Source organism: Sapajus apella, unplaced genomic scaffold, assembly GCF_009761245.1.
Source record: "Sapajus apella isolate SASKATOON/1434 unplaced genomic scaffold, GSC_monkey_1.0 scaffold48, whole genome shotgun sequence".
Lineage (NCBI taxonomy): Eukaryota > Metazoa > Chordata > Mammalia > Primates > Cebidae > Sapajus > Sapajus apella.
The window spans coordinates 13,340,253-13,359,404 of NW_022436988.1; the positions used below are offsets into that span (position 1 = coordinate 13,340,253).

Here is a 19,152-nt window from a genome sequence, read left to right on the forward strand (position 1 = left end):
GTAACAATTACTCAAAAAGGCATATAGCTTGTCAGAAGTGGAATCAAAAGAAAAACTGGTTTCCCCAATCCCATATCAGTATTTCTACTATACCACACTACAAACAATTATTACTCAAAATCTCCTGCCATCTCAGCAGGAGAGGGTGCCCCAAACCAGCATTTAGAGCATTTGTTTCTTGGCCCCAATGTCTACTTCATTCAAGTTTCATGCCCATAGCCTCATAGTTCATGATGATTGGCATACACTACCATCGTGATGCCCAGACTCCAAATGTCAGACTTCACACTGTATCCCTTCTGGTTGAGCTCTGGGTTTATTCTTTCAGGCTGGAAAGGAGACAGACAACTGAGAAACTAGGAAGACAATTGAGATAACATTCTTAGTTCAATAGTCTCTGGGGATGGGGGTAGCATCAGCTGCCAAGTAAGTTGTTATAAGCTGTTAACATGCCTCCCAGGCCAAAAGACCCAGTTAACTACAATAAATATCAATGTCTCCATGGGGTTTCCCTTATTCTGTGTTTGTCTTTTCTTGGACACAGTAATGGATCAAGTTCCCTTCATAACAAATTTCAAATTCGCCTTAAGAAGAAATAGGGCATATGTTATAAAGCTACTTTGACCAACTAGAATTATCCTTGTTAAAAACATTAATAGTCCAGAACTAAGTAAAACAAGAGTCAATGGGCTACTGTTCCATGCTAATAGACCTGAGCAATTTTTAGCTAACACAGACAGGAATCTTTTCAAATAAAAGCATAAGTCTATTTCCAGATAGAATATAGTGTCCGTTCCTTCAGTTAAAGGGGATTCCACGGTCTCTGCTAATGGCAGTGAATCTTCATAGCCATGAGGTCCTCTCATGACTAACCTCACTGCCTTGCTTGGGTAGTTTAAGTTCTACTTATTATTTTGTCCTCAACAAACAAGGTAATACTCCCCTGCAACACAGTCTGGAAAACTGTGCAGGCTATATGTATTGTGTATATATTTTTTCAAATAACATATCTCTTTCACTTGATTTTTTCAAAGTAACACATAAATAACTATGGTCTGAATGTTTGTGCCCCATCAAAATCCACATGCTAAAACCCAATCACACATGTGATGGTATCAGAAGGCAGGGCCTTTGGGAGGTGATTAAGTCATGAAGGTGGAACACTAATGAACAGGATCAGTGTCCTTATAAAAGAAACCCTAGAGAGATCCTTCACCCCTTTCACCATGTGAGGACTAAGCAGGAAGGTGCTATGTATGATCCTGAAAAAAGTGAGCCCTCGTCAGACACCAAATCTTCTGGTGCCTTGCTCTTGGATTTCCGAGCTTCCAAAGCAGTGAGAAATAAATTTCTGTTGTTTATAGGCTGCCTGGCTTACGTTATTTTGCTATAGTAGCCTGAACAAACTAAGACAATATATGAAGCAAGTGACTAAAGATTTCAGACAGGAAATGTTTAAGAAAAACTAAGAGGCAGACTACTTCTGGAGTCTTATGCACATTTCCATTTTCCCTCTGTGGCCATCCATCTCTTATTTCCCAGCATGATTTTTCAGCAGTTACATGACCAGATGTCACCCTAGCTAAGGTACTTACGGCCATGTATGGCTTGCAACCTGCATCAATTGTTTTAGCTACAGAGTCCACCAAGTAGCCACTGATTCCAAAATCACACATCTTCACTTGACCAAGAGCATTAATGAGTACGTTAGAAGGCTTGACGTCTGAAAGCAAAAACAACCAGGATCCCATCATTCCAGCCTGCTTTCAAGATTCATTTCTCTACCACCAGAGGGCCTAAAAACTCCATTTGTCCTTCATCTTCGCAAGTTGTCCAACACAGAAGTAACTGCCATCTCTGACTCGTAGTTATAAACTGCTTATTGCTTTCAATCTGATTTTCTATTGCATGTTTTGTTCATTCCTTGTAGAACCATGAATTTCTCAATACAAAGAACATTTTCTCCACTGATTTTATGACCTTCATTGCCCTCATACTTGTAGTAAGAGCCTAAAAAATTATTACTGAATCAAATACTCAATTCAAAATGATCTATTGATATTTAATGTAGGAGTAATAAACCAAAGAACAAAAAGGCAGACTGTGACACAATGATAAACCAAATATGACCAAAGCAACCTTTTTTTGCTTTTGTTTTTGGTTGGTTTGGTTTTGTTCTTCAAGATAAGGTCTTGCTCTATCACTCAAGTGGTATGCAGTGGTGTGATCATAGCTCACTGCAATCTCAAACTCCTGGGCTCAAATCATCCTAACCTGCCTCAGCCTCCTGAGTAGCTAGGACTATAGGTGTGCACCACCATTCCCACCTATTTTTTTTTTTTTTTTTTGATAGACAGGAGGTCTCTGTGTTGACCAGGCTGGTGTCAAACTCCTGGCCTCAAGTAATCCTCCCACCCCACCTCCCAAAGGGCTGTGATTACAGGTGTGAGCCACCAAGCCTGGCCCAAAGCATCTGTAAGTAATGTGTCAAAGATCACAAAATGTAAAGCAACAGAAATCCAGGTATTCCGGACCAAAGGGCAAGTTACTGAACAAGCAGCATTACAAACCAGATTTTAAATGAATTCTTTTGACTAGAAAGGTTTAACCCACCTGCCCATATGTCCAAAAAATGAGACTATGATTATCTCTGGACAATAAATTTTGAAATTACAGTTAAATTTTTCCCTCTGTAATACTTTTCACAAAGCCCATAAAATTAGAAGTTAAAGGGTATTACAAAAGCTTTAAAATTATCCTTTATAATTTTCCCCTTAAGCTGGCAGATATACAAATTTCATTTTATTATTTTTATACCTTACATATATTCTCTAATATGAATTACATATTTCCTAATTGTGAAATAACCCTTCATGTTAATTTCAAAGTTGTGAATAATCAACAATCTTTTTCCTATCTGTATTCTGTATTCTTTCCCATTTTCTTCTCATCTTCCTTCATCCTATTTTTCCAATTTTTATTAATAACAACCAATAATAATAGACACACTGTGCAAGGCATTTTACATTATTTCCAGGCTCAGAGAGTTTAAGAATTACCCAAACCACAATGCTCTATTACTTACCAATACATTTCATTATTTTTCCCAAAGACATGGTTGAGGGTATCTCTTCCTAGAAGTTTCCCTGACTACAATCACTAAGTGATAGCACTTACTTATTTTACATTATCTATACTACTTCTATATTTGGTACTTGATTTTTTTTTTTTTTTTTTTTTTTTTTGAGATGGAGTCTCACTCTGTCACCCAGGTTGGAGTGCCTCAGGTTCAAGCAATTGTCATGCCTCAGCCTCCTAAGTAGCTGGAATTACAGGCACCTGCCACTACACCCAACTAATTTTTGTATTTTCGGTAGAGATGGGGTTTTGCCATGTTGACCAAGCTGGTCTCAAACTCCTGACCTCAGGTGATCCACCCACCTCGGTCTCCCAAAATCCCAGGATTACAGGAATGAGTCATGGCACCTAGCTTGGTACTTTCATATTTCTAAGGTGGGGTTTTTTTTAATCTTACTTCCCTATAAAAATCCTGATGCATAATTTAATAAGAATATATTTTCTTCTCAGATACTTCTCAGGACATCTATTACATTTTAAAAGTGATTTAAAAAAATGAATAAATGGATGAATGGGTGGATAAAAGATGAGTGAATGAATATGTGGATGGATGAATGGATGGTTGAAGAAATAACAGGCCAATAAAAAGGAATAAAAGGAAGGAGGAAGAGATAAATCATTTTATCCTGCCTACTGTTGTCTGAAAACGCTCTGCTTTATACCAGAGTTTTTCACACTTTAATGTGCACAAGAATCACCTGGAAATCTTGTTAAAATGCAAATTCCAATGTATTTGGTCTTGAGACCCATGATTCTTTTCCAATGAGCTCTCATGCGATGGCCAATACAAGATCAATTTTTATCGTGTTCTCTAAAGTTTCCAAAGATGTACTCCCACAGCTCTGCTTGCTAACAAGGGTTTGCAGTCAATTTGGGTATAATATAAAGATCATGTCTTCTTCTTATGTCCTCAGCCACAGTAAGGAATACTACTTACATTGTTTGCTATCCAATCATAAAGGAAAGCCCCATAGTTCTCTTGCCTTAGATGGAAGTCAATTCTACTTCCATCCACGGGGGGTTGGGGTAGAGAGGGACTCCAGGTGGAAGAAATGAACTTTATCAAAGGAACAGCCAAGGCAGCTCATGGATGCTTACCTCTATGAATGACAGACAGCTTACTGTGTAAATGTTCTAATGCTTTTACAATCTGCAAGAAAAACACAAGATAGATTTATTTATCACATCCCTGGGAAGAAATTGAAAGTTAAGTATATCAAGGTTTATTTTCCTTGGCTTTAGATTACCGGTGAGATATTTTCTTAAATAGTGGTGGGCCTATCTAGGAAAATACACAGGAAGTTACATAAATTGGACTCCACTCACCAGAGAGGACTATATCTTATATCAGAGAGGATGTCTCCCTCATCTGTCTTGCTCACTTGCCCTCATTCTTTTTCTCTCCACCCTCCTGAGCCTGAAGAGCCATGAAGGTAGCAGACCTTCTTTCTATTTATTTTCCTCTGCTTCCTTCTATGCCTACTAGTCTTAAGAGAACACTTTAAAAATCCATAAATGAAAATCAAAATAAACTAATGTCAGAATATAGACACCAGGAATGTGGTCCTAGCTGATGAATGCACTGCTTAGAGTCATTTAATTTAAGAGTCCGCCAAACCAAAGCAGTGCTAGAATCTTCTACACAGTGCTCAGAAAGGAAAGCATGTATTTATCCATCCACCAATGAACTTCAACAGACATGTACAAATAGTAGCTGTGGTCCAGGGAGTATTTCTTTATACTGAGGTACAAAGACACATAGGAACTTTATTTCTCACATTATCCTTGCAGTAAGGCTCATAATGTACTCACAGAAACTGCTATTTTCCCTAAGATGTCCTCTGGAATTGTCTGGCCTTTATCAATAACTTGTTTGTAGAATTTATCTAGTGATGTATCCATGAGCTCCATGCAGATCCACACATCACCCTGGAAGCCAATTGGTCCAGGAATTGTTTAAAAAGATGAGAAAGGGAGAAAGGAGAAAAAAAAAAACAACAACAACAGTAAACACTTGTCCTGAAAAATTAACTATTTCGTTTTTGAATTTTGCAGGGAAATAGATTGTTTTCTGTCAAGATCATAAAGGAATTTACAAATAAGCAAGGTTTTCTCCAAAGAGAAAACCAGTAGGTAGCCAAGCAGAATCTGCATGTGATCTCCTACCCCTCAGTGGAAAATTGAACCTAATTACTAACAGACATAAGCAATACAACCCCAGAAATCCAAGCCTTTACTGATACCACTCTCTAGGAGTTAGCTCTAAATGCCTACTCCATGTAGGATTTCCCACACTAAGCCCCAGCAATAGTCAGTCAAAAAGCTGGTTTTAATGAGGTGAAGCCTCATAATCCATATAATGGTAAAGTGAAAAACAGAGGTAGAGAAAAGAGATCAAAGTATGTCTATATAGTACACAAGCAGGTTAGGTGAAGCTCATAAAGCAGTCAAAAGACCAGAATATTTCAAATTATAAGGGATCTTTGCAAATCAGTCTATAGGCAATATAGAAAGTTCTGCCAAGATAAACAAAACAAGAAAGAAAGGAAAAGAGAATCTCAGCTTCTTAAAAAGGCTAATCACATTTGAAAATACCATAATGTAGGCTGGGTGTGGTGGCTCATGCCTGTAATCCTAGCACTTTGGGAGGTTGAGGAGGGCGGATCACCTGAGGTCATGAGCTCGAGACCAGCCTGGCCAACATAGCAAAACCCCGTCTCTCCTAAAAATACAAAAATTAGCCAGGTGTGGTGGCATATGCCTATAATCCCAGCTACCCAGGAGGCTGAGGTAGGAGAATTACTGGAACTCGGGGGGCAGAGGCTGTAGTGAGCTGAGATTGCGCCACTGTACTCCAGCCTGGGTGACAGAACAAGACTCTGTCTCAAAAAAAAAAAAAAAAAAAAAAGAAAAGAAAATACCATAATTTCAATCCAACCTTGCCCCAGAGCATGTCATCATTGCACACATGTAAACCCCCCTAAACAAGATGTGTCAAACAAGAAAGAGCTCCATGATTGTGCATGGCATTTACATGATCAAAGGAACTTTTTTTCATTTACTGCTCTTCTTGGACTTCGAATTGAAGGGTCACCTACCTCCCGAAAGAGTGCGCCATAAAAGGTGACGGTGAATGGACAGTCCACCGTCCTCATGGAAATATCCAAATCCATCAGTAGCCTTTTTTGTTCCTGGCTATTTACTGTGGCTCGGATCCGCTGAATGGAAATGCATGGAAAATTTATAGTTACTGCTCTGATGATGAGGCAGGCAGGGACCCAAAGGAGTCCCATCAAAATAGTATAGTTCATAACACAACTTCTAGCAACAACATTGTGAATATCCATCCTAAGCAATTAGCTATTTGTAACAATTGAAAATAAGGAAGAATGCTACACATTTGATTTCCTGAATAGCACTGGTAAGAAACAAATTGATACTGTTTTGGAGGGTGATAAAATGTTTTGGAATGTATTTCCAAGTTACAAAAACAACCTAGTTTACTCTCTTATGTCTGTTCAGTGCAAAGAGGACATAGTATTAACTACTTTGCTGCTCATCTGGGATCCTAAGAAAATAAAAAGCCAAAAGCTCTTCTTTGGGAACATGTAAGAGTATTTGGAGTGAACAGCAACTGTAAGAGAATTGGTACAGTTATAGGAAATAGAAGGAATTCAACAGAAATGAAGAAACCATTCATTCCTATCCCAGTGCTTCTGAGAGAAATCTGTCACACTAGCAAATGTAGCCTTACAGAAACATGATTATGTCACTAAAGGATAGGAGACATACAATATCACTAGGCCTTCAAACTTTTTGCCTACTTAGCAAGTCAGCAGAAGAACAGACTGGAAAATCTAAAAGATAAAAGTATTTCCATTCTTCAAAAGCAAAGGGATCCAAGTCACCTGATCATTCCTAACAATGGCCCAAATCTATTAATTCAACTAGAGATGTTAATTCTTTACAATCCTCCCAGCATCTACACAATAATATGAAAAGATTAAACTTCCTTTCACAGCTCAAAAACTATGCAAATTTACTCTAGATATATTTTACCCTCCTTTTTTTCACAAATGGAGACAATTTTCTCTCTCAATTCTGATTTCTTGATTTTCAGGGACAATTCTTTAAAAGCAACAAAATACAGAATAAAAGAGTTTTATGAGTCATAACAGCCAAATGCAATATGTAAACTTTCATTGGGATGCTGATTGAAAAATCCAACAAGATAAAACACACATACACACTTTGAGATGATCAAGGAAATTTTCATTTGGACTGCAGATTAGATGAAGTATCATTAATTAATTTTAAGTGTGATGTTGACATGGTAGTTTTGTAAAAACTAAAAATGGTGGAAGAATGGGTGGAGGGAGACTTAAGGGTTAAAAAAAAAATAGATACAACTCATACCAAAAAAAAAAGCCTTTTCTATACCTTTGGAGGAAAATACTCTTCCCTGCAAATAATCTGTTCTGTTTTACCCTACTGAAGATGGTTTTGCTTCTATTAAAAGGGCTGGATGACAATTGAGATGGACAAAAATATACACAGCAGATATAAAACACTTGGGAGAATGTCAACTCTACCTTGACTGCCATGATCTGCCCGCTGGGCACGTGCCGCATCTTCTCCACCACCCCGTATGCACCTCGTCCCAGTTCCATTATAGGCTCCAGGTCATCTGCTTTCACCTCAAAGTTCTGCAAGAGAGGAAAGGAATAATGCAATGGGAAAGAGAAAAATAAACAGAACAGAGAGCTCATTGTCCTCTATCTCGTTTCTCTCAATGTTCTAAGGTTTGTTTCTGGGCCAGAAGATTTTCTAGCATGTCAAAGCAGTCTCTGAAACCAAGAAGCTACAAGAAGGGCCAAGAGATGTCTAGGAGCTGCCACAGTAGCCCACCTGCTTGTCCCACACAACACAGAAACCCAACTTTGACTCAGCTTGCCAATGGCTCAGTTGACTGCAATTCTTTAGCCATGACCCTTCATTCTGTCTGTAACCCATTATCGACTGATGGCAAATAGATTATGTCTGAACTTTGAGAAACGCCCTCCCAAGAGAATCATCTACTCTCTTTAAATAGCTTCCATCAAAACCACAACAGCCTGATTTCAATTCAACATTTTTTCAAAATAGCAAAAACTTTACATACCACTTCCTTTTAAATGCAAACTTTTTTTTAACCCATCCCGACAGCATGCTAGGGAAAATACATTTTTCAGTCAGAAAGCATACATATAAAATGGCCACGGTATTAGCTGGCAGACATGATTTTTCTTACCTGATTTCCAATAGAAATGCAAGCCTTGGAGTCTAAATCTCGAGGTGGCCTAAGAAAGATAAGGGGGAACAGAAAAAACATAAGCTATGGAGTCCACTATGTCCTTCCCAAATCACATGCCATGGGGGATGTTTTTCCTTAAGAAGAAAGTGGAAGTTCATGAGTAAACTCAAGTAGCATATGAGTGTGAATAAGAGGGGATTTGAAATAAATTATATTTGGGTTTAAATTACTTAATCCATTTGGGGCTCCATTTCTCCTTTAACATGGGGATATTAACATACCTACATTGTGAACCAGGAATGAGTATTAAATGAGATAATACAAGCAAAATGCTTACCAGAATGTTTGGCATACAGTAAATATCTAATTCATATGAGCCATATATGTGCAATTATTTAGACTGGGGTACCCAACCCACAAGCCACAGACTAATACCAGTCAGCAGGAGATGAGTGGTAGATGAAGGAGAGAAGCTTCATCTGTACTTACAGCCACTCCCCACTGCTCACATTACCGCCTGAGTTCCATCTCCTGTCAGATCAGCGGTGGCATTAGATTCTCATAGGAGCACAACCCCTATTGTAAACTGTGCATATGAGGGACCTAGGTTGCCCACTCCTTATGAAAATCTAATGCCTAATGATCCGTCACTGTCTCCCATCACCCCAAGATGGGACCGTCTAGTTGCAGGATAACAAGCTCAGGGCTCCCACTGATTTTATATTATGGCGAGTTGTATCGTTATTTCATTATGTATTACAATGTGATCATGATAGAAATAAAGTGCACAATAAATGTAATGTGCTTGAATCATCCCAAAACCATCCCCCCACCGAGTCCAGGGAAAAACTGTCTTCCACAAAACCAATCCCTGGTGCCAGAAAGGCTGGGAACTGCTGATATAGATCATTGTGATATACAGCTAGTGTTCGAGTTACAACCACGATTGGGACCAGCAGACCGGTCGTAACACGATTTGGTCGTAAGTTGAGTAGGCTATATGTACAGTTGAAATGGTACACACGGAGATGGTAGTGCTGCCAGAAGCTGGTCTGCACTGTTGTACGCCCAGCTGGGCAACGTTTGTGCTGCCAGATGCGGAGCAGTCATGGCTAGCGATTGTGGTCGTAAAGTCAAATGGTCGTAAGTTGCATAGGTCATAAGTCGATCAATACCTATAGCAGTAAGTCTCAAACTTCTTTCATCCAAGAGCACCAATGTATATAATTATTCCACCACACATCTCACAATTGTTTTAAGAAACAAATAGTAATGGCATATGTTGTGTTAAGTCACAAAATTCATAGAAACAGGAATTTCAAACCTAGTCCCTTCTTTTACAGACGGACAGAAGGTCCAGAGAGATGAAGTAACTCCCCTCAGCCCACAGCTGCCACAGGTCTCCTGACTTCCAGCTCTGCATTCTGTCTACTCTGCCAGGGTGTCACATCAAGCCCAGCAATATTTTTACCATACATAGCACACATACACAATTCCAGGGTCCTCTTAGGAGCCAGAGGTTTGCTGATTTTGTTTCTATAGTCACTTCCTGAGTATTTATTTCTACTACTTCAGTGATCTCTCCTGTGGTATCAAATTTACTTAAGAGAAAAATGTTTGGCTTTGGCTGTCCACAGAACTAGGAGCTGAGACAGGCATTTTCCTAAAAGAAATGTACCAAAAGTAGTACGATAAAAGTAGCAAATGCCGGCTGAGTGCAGTGGCCCACAGCTGTAATCCCAGCACTTTCGGAGGCCAAAGTGGATTACCTGAGGTCAGGAGTTTGAGACCAGCCTGGCAGACACAGTGAAATGCCATGTCTACTAAAAATACAAAAATCAGCCGGGCATCGTGGTGCGCTCCTGTAATCCCAACTACTCGAGAGGTTGAGGCAGGAGAATCACTTGAACCCAGGAGGCTGAGGTTGCAGTGAGCCAAGATCGTGCCATTACACTCCAGCTTGGGTGACAGAGTGAGACTCTCTGTCTCACAAAAGAAAAAGAAAAAGAAAAACATAGCAAATGCCAAGAAACATATTGTTAATGTGATCAAACGAAAAGAACAACTAAAGGCTAAAAACAAAAGAATCCTGGTGCTGTCAAAAAAAGAGAGTGAGCAGATAGGTATAGATTAAGTTTCTCTGGAAGTACATTCCATGCCAGAAAAAGGCAAAGGAAAATGGAAAGAGACAGGAAAAGGGAAGGATGAAAGGGAGAGGGAAAAGAATCCTTTGCCAATGAGATATTTTTTCCCAACTGTCAGGTATTACGATTCTAGCTCTTCTGCTGAAATTAAATACATAAATAAAATTTAAAAGTAGGAATACAGGCCAGGTGCAGTGGCTCACACCTGTAATCGCAGCACTTTGGGAGGCCAAGGCAGGTGAATCACCTAAGTTCAGAAGTTCAAGGCCAGCCTAGCCAATGTGGAAACCGAGGTGGGTGGATCACCTGAGGTCAGGAGTTCGTGGTAAAACCTCATCTCTACTAAAAATACAAATTTAGCCAGGTGTGGTGGTGGGAGCCTGTAATCCTAGCTACTTGGGAGGCTGAGACAGCAGAATCACTTGAACCTGGGAGGCAGAGGTTGCAGTGAGCCTAGATCACACCACTGCATTCCAGCCTGGGTGACAAGAGCAAGACTTGGTCTCAAAAAATGAAACAAAACAAAACCAAAAAAAAGAGGAGGAATACAAATACAGATATAAACATGACTCTAAGATTTTAATGGCAAGCCTTCTCTCACCTTAAAATCCTTTTGGAATACATAGACTACTTAAAGTTTTTATACCAACTTAAAACTGGGGACTGAGAGGAGGAGAGAGGAAAAAACAACACAAAACAAAGAACACACACACACACACACCATAAACAAAAGTGATGTGTTTATATACCTTGTGTTTCTGAGCAGGGAATTTTTCTTCAGAAAAGATTTCTGGAAGAATCAAATTTCTAAAACTAATTCCTCTTTCTCAAGATTTCCAAAGCTGTTTTTTTTTCAGTTGTCACAATTTGCTTGTGCTCATTTGTAATGGCACTTTGAAATAAAGGCAAATATGACTTGAAATGTGACTAATATAAACAATAAAAAAATCCCTTGCAATTATTCAACACCCCTTTTTTTTTTTTGAGACAAGAGTCTCACCCTGTCACCCATGCTGGAGTGCAGTGGCACAATCTCAGCTCACTACAACCTCCACCTCCCGGATTCAAGCAATTCTCCTGCCTCAGCCTCCCAAGTAGCTGGAATTACAGGCACCTGCCACCATGCCTGGCTAACTGTTGTACTTTTAATAGAGACAGGGTTTTGCCATGTTGGCCAGGTTGGTTTCGAACTCCTGACCTCAGGTGATCCACCCACCTTGGCCTCCCAAAGTGCTGGAATTACAGGCATGAGTCACCACACCTGGCCTGTATTCCTACTTTTTTATTTATGTATTTAGTTTCAGCAGAAGGGTTAGAATCATGCAGTAGTGGCTGGAATTACAGCCACCACACCCAGCTACCACCTTGACTTTTTAAAAGTATGAAGCAACAGAAAGGTCACTAATTATTTGGGGCTGCCACTGTTTTCTTGCCATCCAATGGGGTTACTGAATATGATCTCTTCCAAGTCTAAAATTCTTATATTGTATATATATACCAAGGCTCAGCAAATTATAGCCTGTGATACAGCTAAGAATGACTTTTCCAAATTTAAATGCTTGTAAAAAAAACAAAAAATAAACAAGAGCATCTTCTGTGGCCCATGTAGCCTAAAATATTTACTATCTGGCCTTTTACAAAAAATAAAATAAATAAAAAGTTTGTTGACCTTGGCTCTATACTAATCTTCTATTACCCCTGGACCTAATAGAAGGATATGGTGCCATTTTCTAGATTAAGAAAAATGAAACCCAGAAAAGCTGAGTGATTTTCTGAAGCCATATGGTCATCAACAGAGCTGAAAATAAAACTCAAGTCACCTGAATCTCAGCCTTGATTTAAGGAGGAGAAAGAGGAAGAGGAGAAGGAAATATAAAAAACTGGGCTAAGAGTTTTTACCTGCTGTCATGATTCCCAACGAGGCAGACTGAATACAAGGAACTTGCTTCCAATACCCGGCCTCCTCTAATGAAAATGATCAATTCGCCCACACCACAGGCCCTTGGGCTCATCAAGTGGGCCAAAAACATCAAACGATGGGGCCAAGACTGACAAATCAGATTGGATTAGTTGACGTTGTGCTCTGTCCAGGGCTGGGCATATTAGTTTGCCAGGGGCATTGCAATTCTACAGGAAGTTTATACTGTGGGTAGATGTTCTGTGCCACTTATTCAATATTTTAGTCCTCTGGGGAAAGAACCAAGCTTATTACAAAAATTCTTCCCCTGGAAGACCAAAGGTCTTCCAAAGGTCACCTAGTATTCATTTTTTATATGAACAACCAGCTTTGGTTTAGTATGATAATTATTCATTTATAATTTTATATGAGGAATCAGTTCACTGGTTATTATCCCAATTATTATTCATTTACTCAGAAATATTTATTGGGGCAAAAGACTGTGCAAGATCACTTACATAAAATAGCTTCTTTAATTTTACAACTCTCAGATGTATTATTAATAGAGGTATTATTACCTCTATTGAAATAGAATAGGGTATGAATTGAAATCTAGGTAATACTACTTCTATTAATATCTCTTTCAACAATTAATATTGAAAGTGACTAAATAATTTAAGAACACTCAGAGAGACAAGGAAATGAGAACCCACAGCTGCACCATGATGACTTCTCCTACACAGTGTGCTATAAAGAATCCTATCTCTCATTTCACTAGCCGTAAACTGTTTGGTCACAGCCTCTACCAGTCTGATGTGTGGCTAAGAGCACGTAATTGAGAGTCAGAGATTCCTGAGCTTATATGCCAGCTTTCCCACTGAGAAGCTGTACAAAAATACTAACATCTAATCCTCATAACAGCAACATCACTGTTATTCCCAGGCTTTGTTTCTTTGTTTTTTGAGATGGAGTCTAACTCTATCACCTAAGCTAGAGTGCAATGGCACGATCTCGGCTCACTGTGACCTCCACCTCCTGGGTTCAAGCAATTCTCCTGCCTCAGACTCCCGAGAAGCTGGGATTACAGGTGCCCCCCATCACGCCGGCTAATTTTTTGTATTTTTAGAAGGGGAAACTAAGGCTTAGCGCATTTAGATATTTTGCCTAAGGTATTCAACTAGTGAAGTTTAGATCCCAAATATAAACCTAAGCATTCTGGCTCCAGACCCTGAACCCTTACCCATGAAGCTATGTTCAATAGCTTGGAGCAAAGCACCTGACCCTTACATCGATCTGTTTGTTCACATGTCAAACAGAGTAACAAAACCCGGCTCTGAGTTTCTTGTGATGGTTAAATAAAATAATATGAACTAGCATCAAACTGATTTAGAATTAGTTACTATCAATCAAGGAAAGAAACAGCTCACATTCACATCGGTAGCTCAAAGAAAGAACTCAAACAGAGGGGCCACACACGTTGAACTCAGGAGAATGAAGCTTTGTCAAGGGCTATTTATTTTTGTGAAGCGCAGCAGAAGGAGGCAGGGTATGAATGGGAAAAAATCACGAAGCCAGCCTTCAAAAATTGCCAAGAAAAACACAAAATATGGGAGCTACTTCTTCAGGAGTACAAATTTAAGCCTTGGTATTAAAATAATAACAAGGAGACTCTTTGAGCTAGAGTGGTATACTCTACAATAATGAAGAGATGTTTTTTGTTTCACACAGTGAAACAGATAAGTATATTCACAATATGTCCTATTAATACCATATGAGGGAAAAACAAAATATAAACTGTTTTTATCCTTGTTTATACCAAGAATGGGATTATAGAAGCCTTCCAAAATTCATAAAATTTATAAAATTAAATTAACATATAATTTATGCTATGATGTAAACTAATATAAAAGGTAAAGAATAAAAATTTTAAGAGGAAGGGACATAAAACTGCTGGTAGGTTGATGTAAGAATAAATCCCAAAGGAAATAGTAAAAATAAAAGCAGAAAGCAATAAAATTGAAAATAGGAAAATAAAGCTGGTTCTTCAAAAGAAAAAAGTCAATAAAGTTGACAAACCTCAGGTAAAACTGACAAATTTGACAACAGAAGACACAAATTATCAGTAACAGGGAAAAAAAAAAACAAACAAAAAAAGGATGTCACAACAGATTATGCAGCCATTTAAAGGTAGACAGGAAACACTATGAACAATTTTACTCTCATAAATGTGACAACTTGGAAGAAAGGGACCAACTCCTCAAAACCACATACTACCAAAACTCAGCCATGATGAAACAGATAAGCTGAATAGTCCTACAACTATTTAAGAAATTGGTATTGTAATTGAAAAGTCCCAGAAAAAAAAAATCCAGGCTCATTTTCTTTCATTGTAGAATTTTAGCAAACATGCAAAGAAGAGTTACCACCAATTTTATACAATGTCTACCAAAAAATAGAAGCAACACTTACCAATTGATTTTTATTAGGCCATTATTACCTTAATACTAAAACTAGAAAATAATAGCACAAGAGAAAAACTAAATAAACTACCACAGACCAACATCTCCCAAAGGCCTAGAAACAAAAATCTTCAACAAAATTTTAGCAAATTGAATCTAACAATGCACAAATAGATATATACCATAACTAACTGAAATTCATTTGGGATATACAAGGCTAGCTCAGTACATAAAAATGAATCAACGTAATCTGTCATATCAACAGAACAAAGAAGAAAAATTTTATTATCATATAAATTGATGCAGAGAAAGCATTCAACAAAATTCAATACCCATTCATAATAAAAATTCTCACGCAGGGCACATTGGCTCACACCTGTAATCTCAGCACTTTGGGAGGGCCAAGATGGACAAATTGCTTGAGCCCACGAGTTTGAGACCAGCCTGGGCAATACAGTGAAATCCCTATAAAGTCTAAAAAAATTAGCCAGGCATGGTGGCATCTGCCTGTAGTTCCAGCTACTTCGGAGGCTAAGATGGAAGGATCACTTGAGTCAGGGGAGGCTGAGACTGCAGCGAGCCATGATCACACCACTGCACTCCAGCCAGGGTGACAGAGTAAAACCCTGTCTGAGAAAACAAAAACAAACAAAAAAAAATAGGTTTTATATAGTTGGGAACCTTTTCAACCTCATAAATAACAGCTGCAATAATCCTACAGTTAGCTTCATACTTAATAGTGAAAGACTAAATGCTTTCCCTCTAAAATGGAGAACAAAGCAAGTTTCACCTGCTCTCATCAACCTTATTAACAAAGGATTGGACATTCTTGCCACTTCAACAAGGCAAGGAGAAAAAAGTAAAAATCAAAGTAAAGGCTGGAAAGGAAGAAATAAAACTACCTCTGTTTATAGATGCCATGATTGTCTGCATAGAAAACTCTAAGGATTCCATGAAAAGCCCCTAGAACTAATAAGTGATTTTAGTAAACTCACAGAATACAAAATCAATACAGAAAAATCTATTGCATTTTATATACTGACAATGAACAAGTGAAAAACAAGCTCACAAATCAAATTCTACTTAAAATTTTCTCCAAAAAAAAAACTTAGGTATAAATTTTAACAAAACCTAATATTGAGAAATTGTATTATAAAAATGCTGATGAAAGAAATAAAATTTTTAAAGTTTAAGAAATATACCATGTTTGTAGATTGGAAGAATCAGTGTAGTAAAAATGTCGATTCTCCCTAAATTGCTATAGGTTAAACACAATTCCTACTAAAATCTCATTAGTTTCTTTGTGGACATAGACAAGCTTATTCTAAAATGTATATGAAAATAGGTCTTAGAATAGTCAACATAATTCTGAAAGAGAACAGAGTGAGAGGAATCATTTTTCCCTGTTACGACTTACTATACAGCTGTAGTAATCAAGGTAGTGTGATATTGGCAGAGGGATGGACACATAAATCAGTGGAACAGAATAGAGAATTCAGAAATAAATTCAAACAAATATGCCCAACTGATATTTGGCAAAGGAGCAGAAGCAATTCAACGGAGGAGGGATAGCCTTTTCAACAAACGGTGCTAGAAGAATTGGTTAACCCACTGGCCAAAGAAATAAAGCTCAACCTAAACTCATACCTTGAATAAAAAGTAACTCAAAATGGACCATGGGCTTAAATGTAAAATGCAAAACTACAAAACTTCTAGACAGATGTAGGACTAGGCAAAGGGTTCTTAGACTTATTATCAAAAGCATGATCTGTAAAAGTAATAATTGATACATTAAACTTCACCAAAATTAAAAATTTTGCTCTGTGAAAGACCCTGCTAAACGACTAAAAAGACAACTTACAAACTGAGAAAAATATTTTCATATCACATATCTGACAAAGTCCTTGTAACCAGAACATATGAATAACTCTCAAAAGTAAACAATAAAAAGAATCTAATTAGGCAATGGGCAAAAGATACGCATTAGCCACTAGAGAAGTTGCAAATTAAAACTATATACATATCACTACACATCTGAATGAAAAATACTGATAAAACCAATTGCTGGCAGAGATCCAGAAAAACTGGATTATTCAGACATTATTGATGAGAACATAAAATGGCACAATTACTCTGGCCAATGGCTCAGCAGCTCTTTCAAAACTAAAGATGGGATTACCATATAACCCAGCAATTGTACTATTGGGCATATACCCCAGAGAAATGAAGACTTATTCTCATGCAGGAACTTATGCATGAATGATCATAACAGCTTTATTCAGAATAGCCAAAAATGAAAAACTGCTCATATCTCTTTCAAAGACTGAAGGGTTCAACAAACTGTGGTATAACCATACCATAGATGAGTACTTGGCAATAAAATGGAACAAACTATCAACGCATGCAATTACTTAAGTGAACCTCAATAAAGTTACGCTGAACCAAAAACAAAACTCAAAAAAACATGCATGATTTCATTTATATCACAATCATGAAATAACAAAATGGCAAAGGAGAAGAGATTAGTGGTTGCCAGGGATTAAGGATGGGGATGGGGAGAAGAGGTAGGTATGACTGTAAGAGGATAACATGAAAGAGTCTTGTAATGTTGCTGTCGTGAAGTATCTTGATAATAACAGTACTTATGCAAGACACATGTCATAAACTTTATAGAGCTATACACATGCATGCACACACACACACACACACACACACACACACAAGTGAATGCTTGCATAGCTGGCAAAATTGACTAAGTTCTAGGATTCCCACTTTTGCCACTTTCTTGATCTTGAATGTACTATAGTTGTGTAAGATTAACTTGGGATGGAGGGCAGTTTGGCATGGCCTGGGGAAAGGGATTTAGGGGACTTCTCTGTACATTTCTTTGCAACCTCCTGTTAGTCTACAATTACTTCAAAATAAAAAGTTTTAAAAGTATATCCTATAAATTTCTTTTCAGGTAGTAAAAGTAGGCCACATATTAGACTCTAAGCTCTTGAGAAACCAGTCAGAGAAGAAACAATAGCAATCACACAGTTCACAGTACTACACGTTAAAAAAAAAAAAAAAAATCTTGATAGCAAATATGGGAAGAAAGATCTTCCTCCTGCAGATTCTAATGAAAGGAACATTCTGTCTTGAGTTTAGACTCTTTAGCTACAGTCTAGAACCCTGAAGAGTAGCCCTCCACTCTACTTTGTCCTTAAAAATTCTCCAGTGGAAAGTTTCTGTATACCGCTTCAGGCAATGCAGGGACCAACGGCTTCAACAAAGACTTACAATAGACATGATCCCATTTTAGAGCACATTGCAACACTAGGCGGTGGACTTTCTGATAGTAGATCACAGCTAAGATCAAAACCCACTACAAAGGGAGACATGAAAAAAAGCCTTAACAACTCACTTCTCCATTGGGATGCCCTCTCTTTGCCCTTGCCCTGTCTCTCTAACACCTCTATTGTGATTTGTTTCCTTGAAATTTCCATTTCTTTCATGCAGATGCCTTGGTAGATTGTTGTACCTCCAGCTGGACAGGAAGTGCCTTCCCCACCACACAAAGAGACAGAAAAAAAAAAGCAAAAAGGAGGTTCACAGAGAGAATGTCCCTCACACGATGTCCTTCACTAGGACTTGAGCTGACTTAGGGATTTGGGCCAAAACCTCAGCTAATAAAAAAGTGTTCCTTTACCTCATTCTTCCTTCTGTTTATATAAGACAGGATCTAAGTGTCAGGATGTGGGTCCTCACCAAATACCATCTTTCCATCTCAACCCAAGTTTAATAGCAGTGGCTTTCACAGGGATTTGCTTGTTTGCTCCAATCTACAGGGTAAAGGCAAGGAAGTCCACATCCAGGGACCTTTCTGGCCTTACATAGAACCCCATCCACCAAATATATCTGACATTCAATTCTGACTCAACCAATAACTTAAGATGCTGAGTTCAAAACCACCCACTCAAAATAGACTGACTGATGAGGTATGATTATTTCCGGTCTCAGAACATTGAGTAAATGGCTTGCCCCTTAAAGGCCTCTTTTAAAGTAAAGGCACTGCTTACCAGTTTAAACTGAATCCCCAGGGGAAATCTGTAAAGTATAAGGATTTGGATTAAGATGATGATCTTGCCAACTTACGTGGAACTGGTCTGAGGTTGTTCAAATGCTTCTTTTGGAATTTTAAGGCCAGGGTTTCGCTTCTTACCTATGGGGAAAGACATA

At 38.3% G+C, this 19,152-nt stretch overlaps 1 protein-coding gene across 2 annotated transcripts in view; it reads right to left on the reverse strand.

The window, feature by feature from the left end:
- Positions 1-19,152, reverse strand: part of MAP2K6 (mitogen-activated protein kinase kinase 6) — a 131,903-nt gene that overhangs the window by 19,291 nt on the left and 93,460 nt on the right. For both annotated transcript variants that reach the window (XM_032241885.1, XM_032241886.1), the window contains exons 2-9: positions 19,069-19,135; positions 8,429-8,477; positions 7,731-7,844; positions 6,237-6,356; positions 4,951-5,067; positions 4,237-4,288; positions 1,596-1,723; positions 252-329 (exon numbers count right to left, since the gene is read on the reverse strand). In XM_032241885.1, coding sequence (XP_032097776.1) covers positions 252-329; positions 1,596-1,723; positions 4,237-4,288; positions 4,951-5,067; positions 6,237-6,356; positions 7,731-7,844; positions 8,429-8,477; positions 19,069-19,135 — 725 coding nt within the window. The remainder of the gene's footprint in view (positions 1-251; positions 330-1,595; positions 1,724-4,236; positions 4,289-4,950; positions 5,068-6,236; positions 6,357-7,730; positions 7,845-8,428; positions 8,478-19,068; positions 19,136-19,152) is intronic.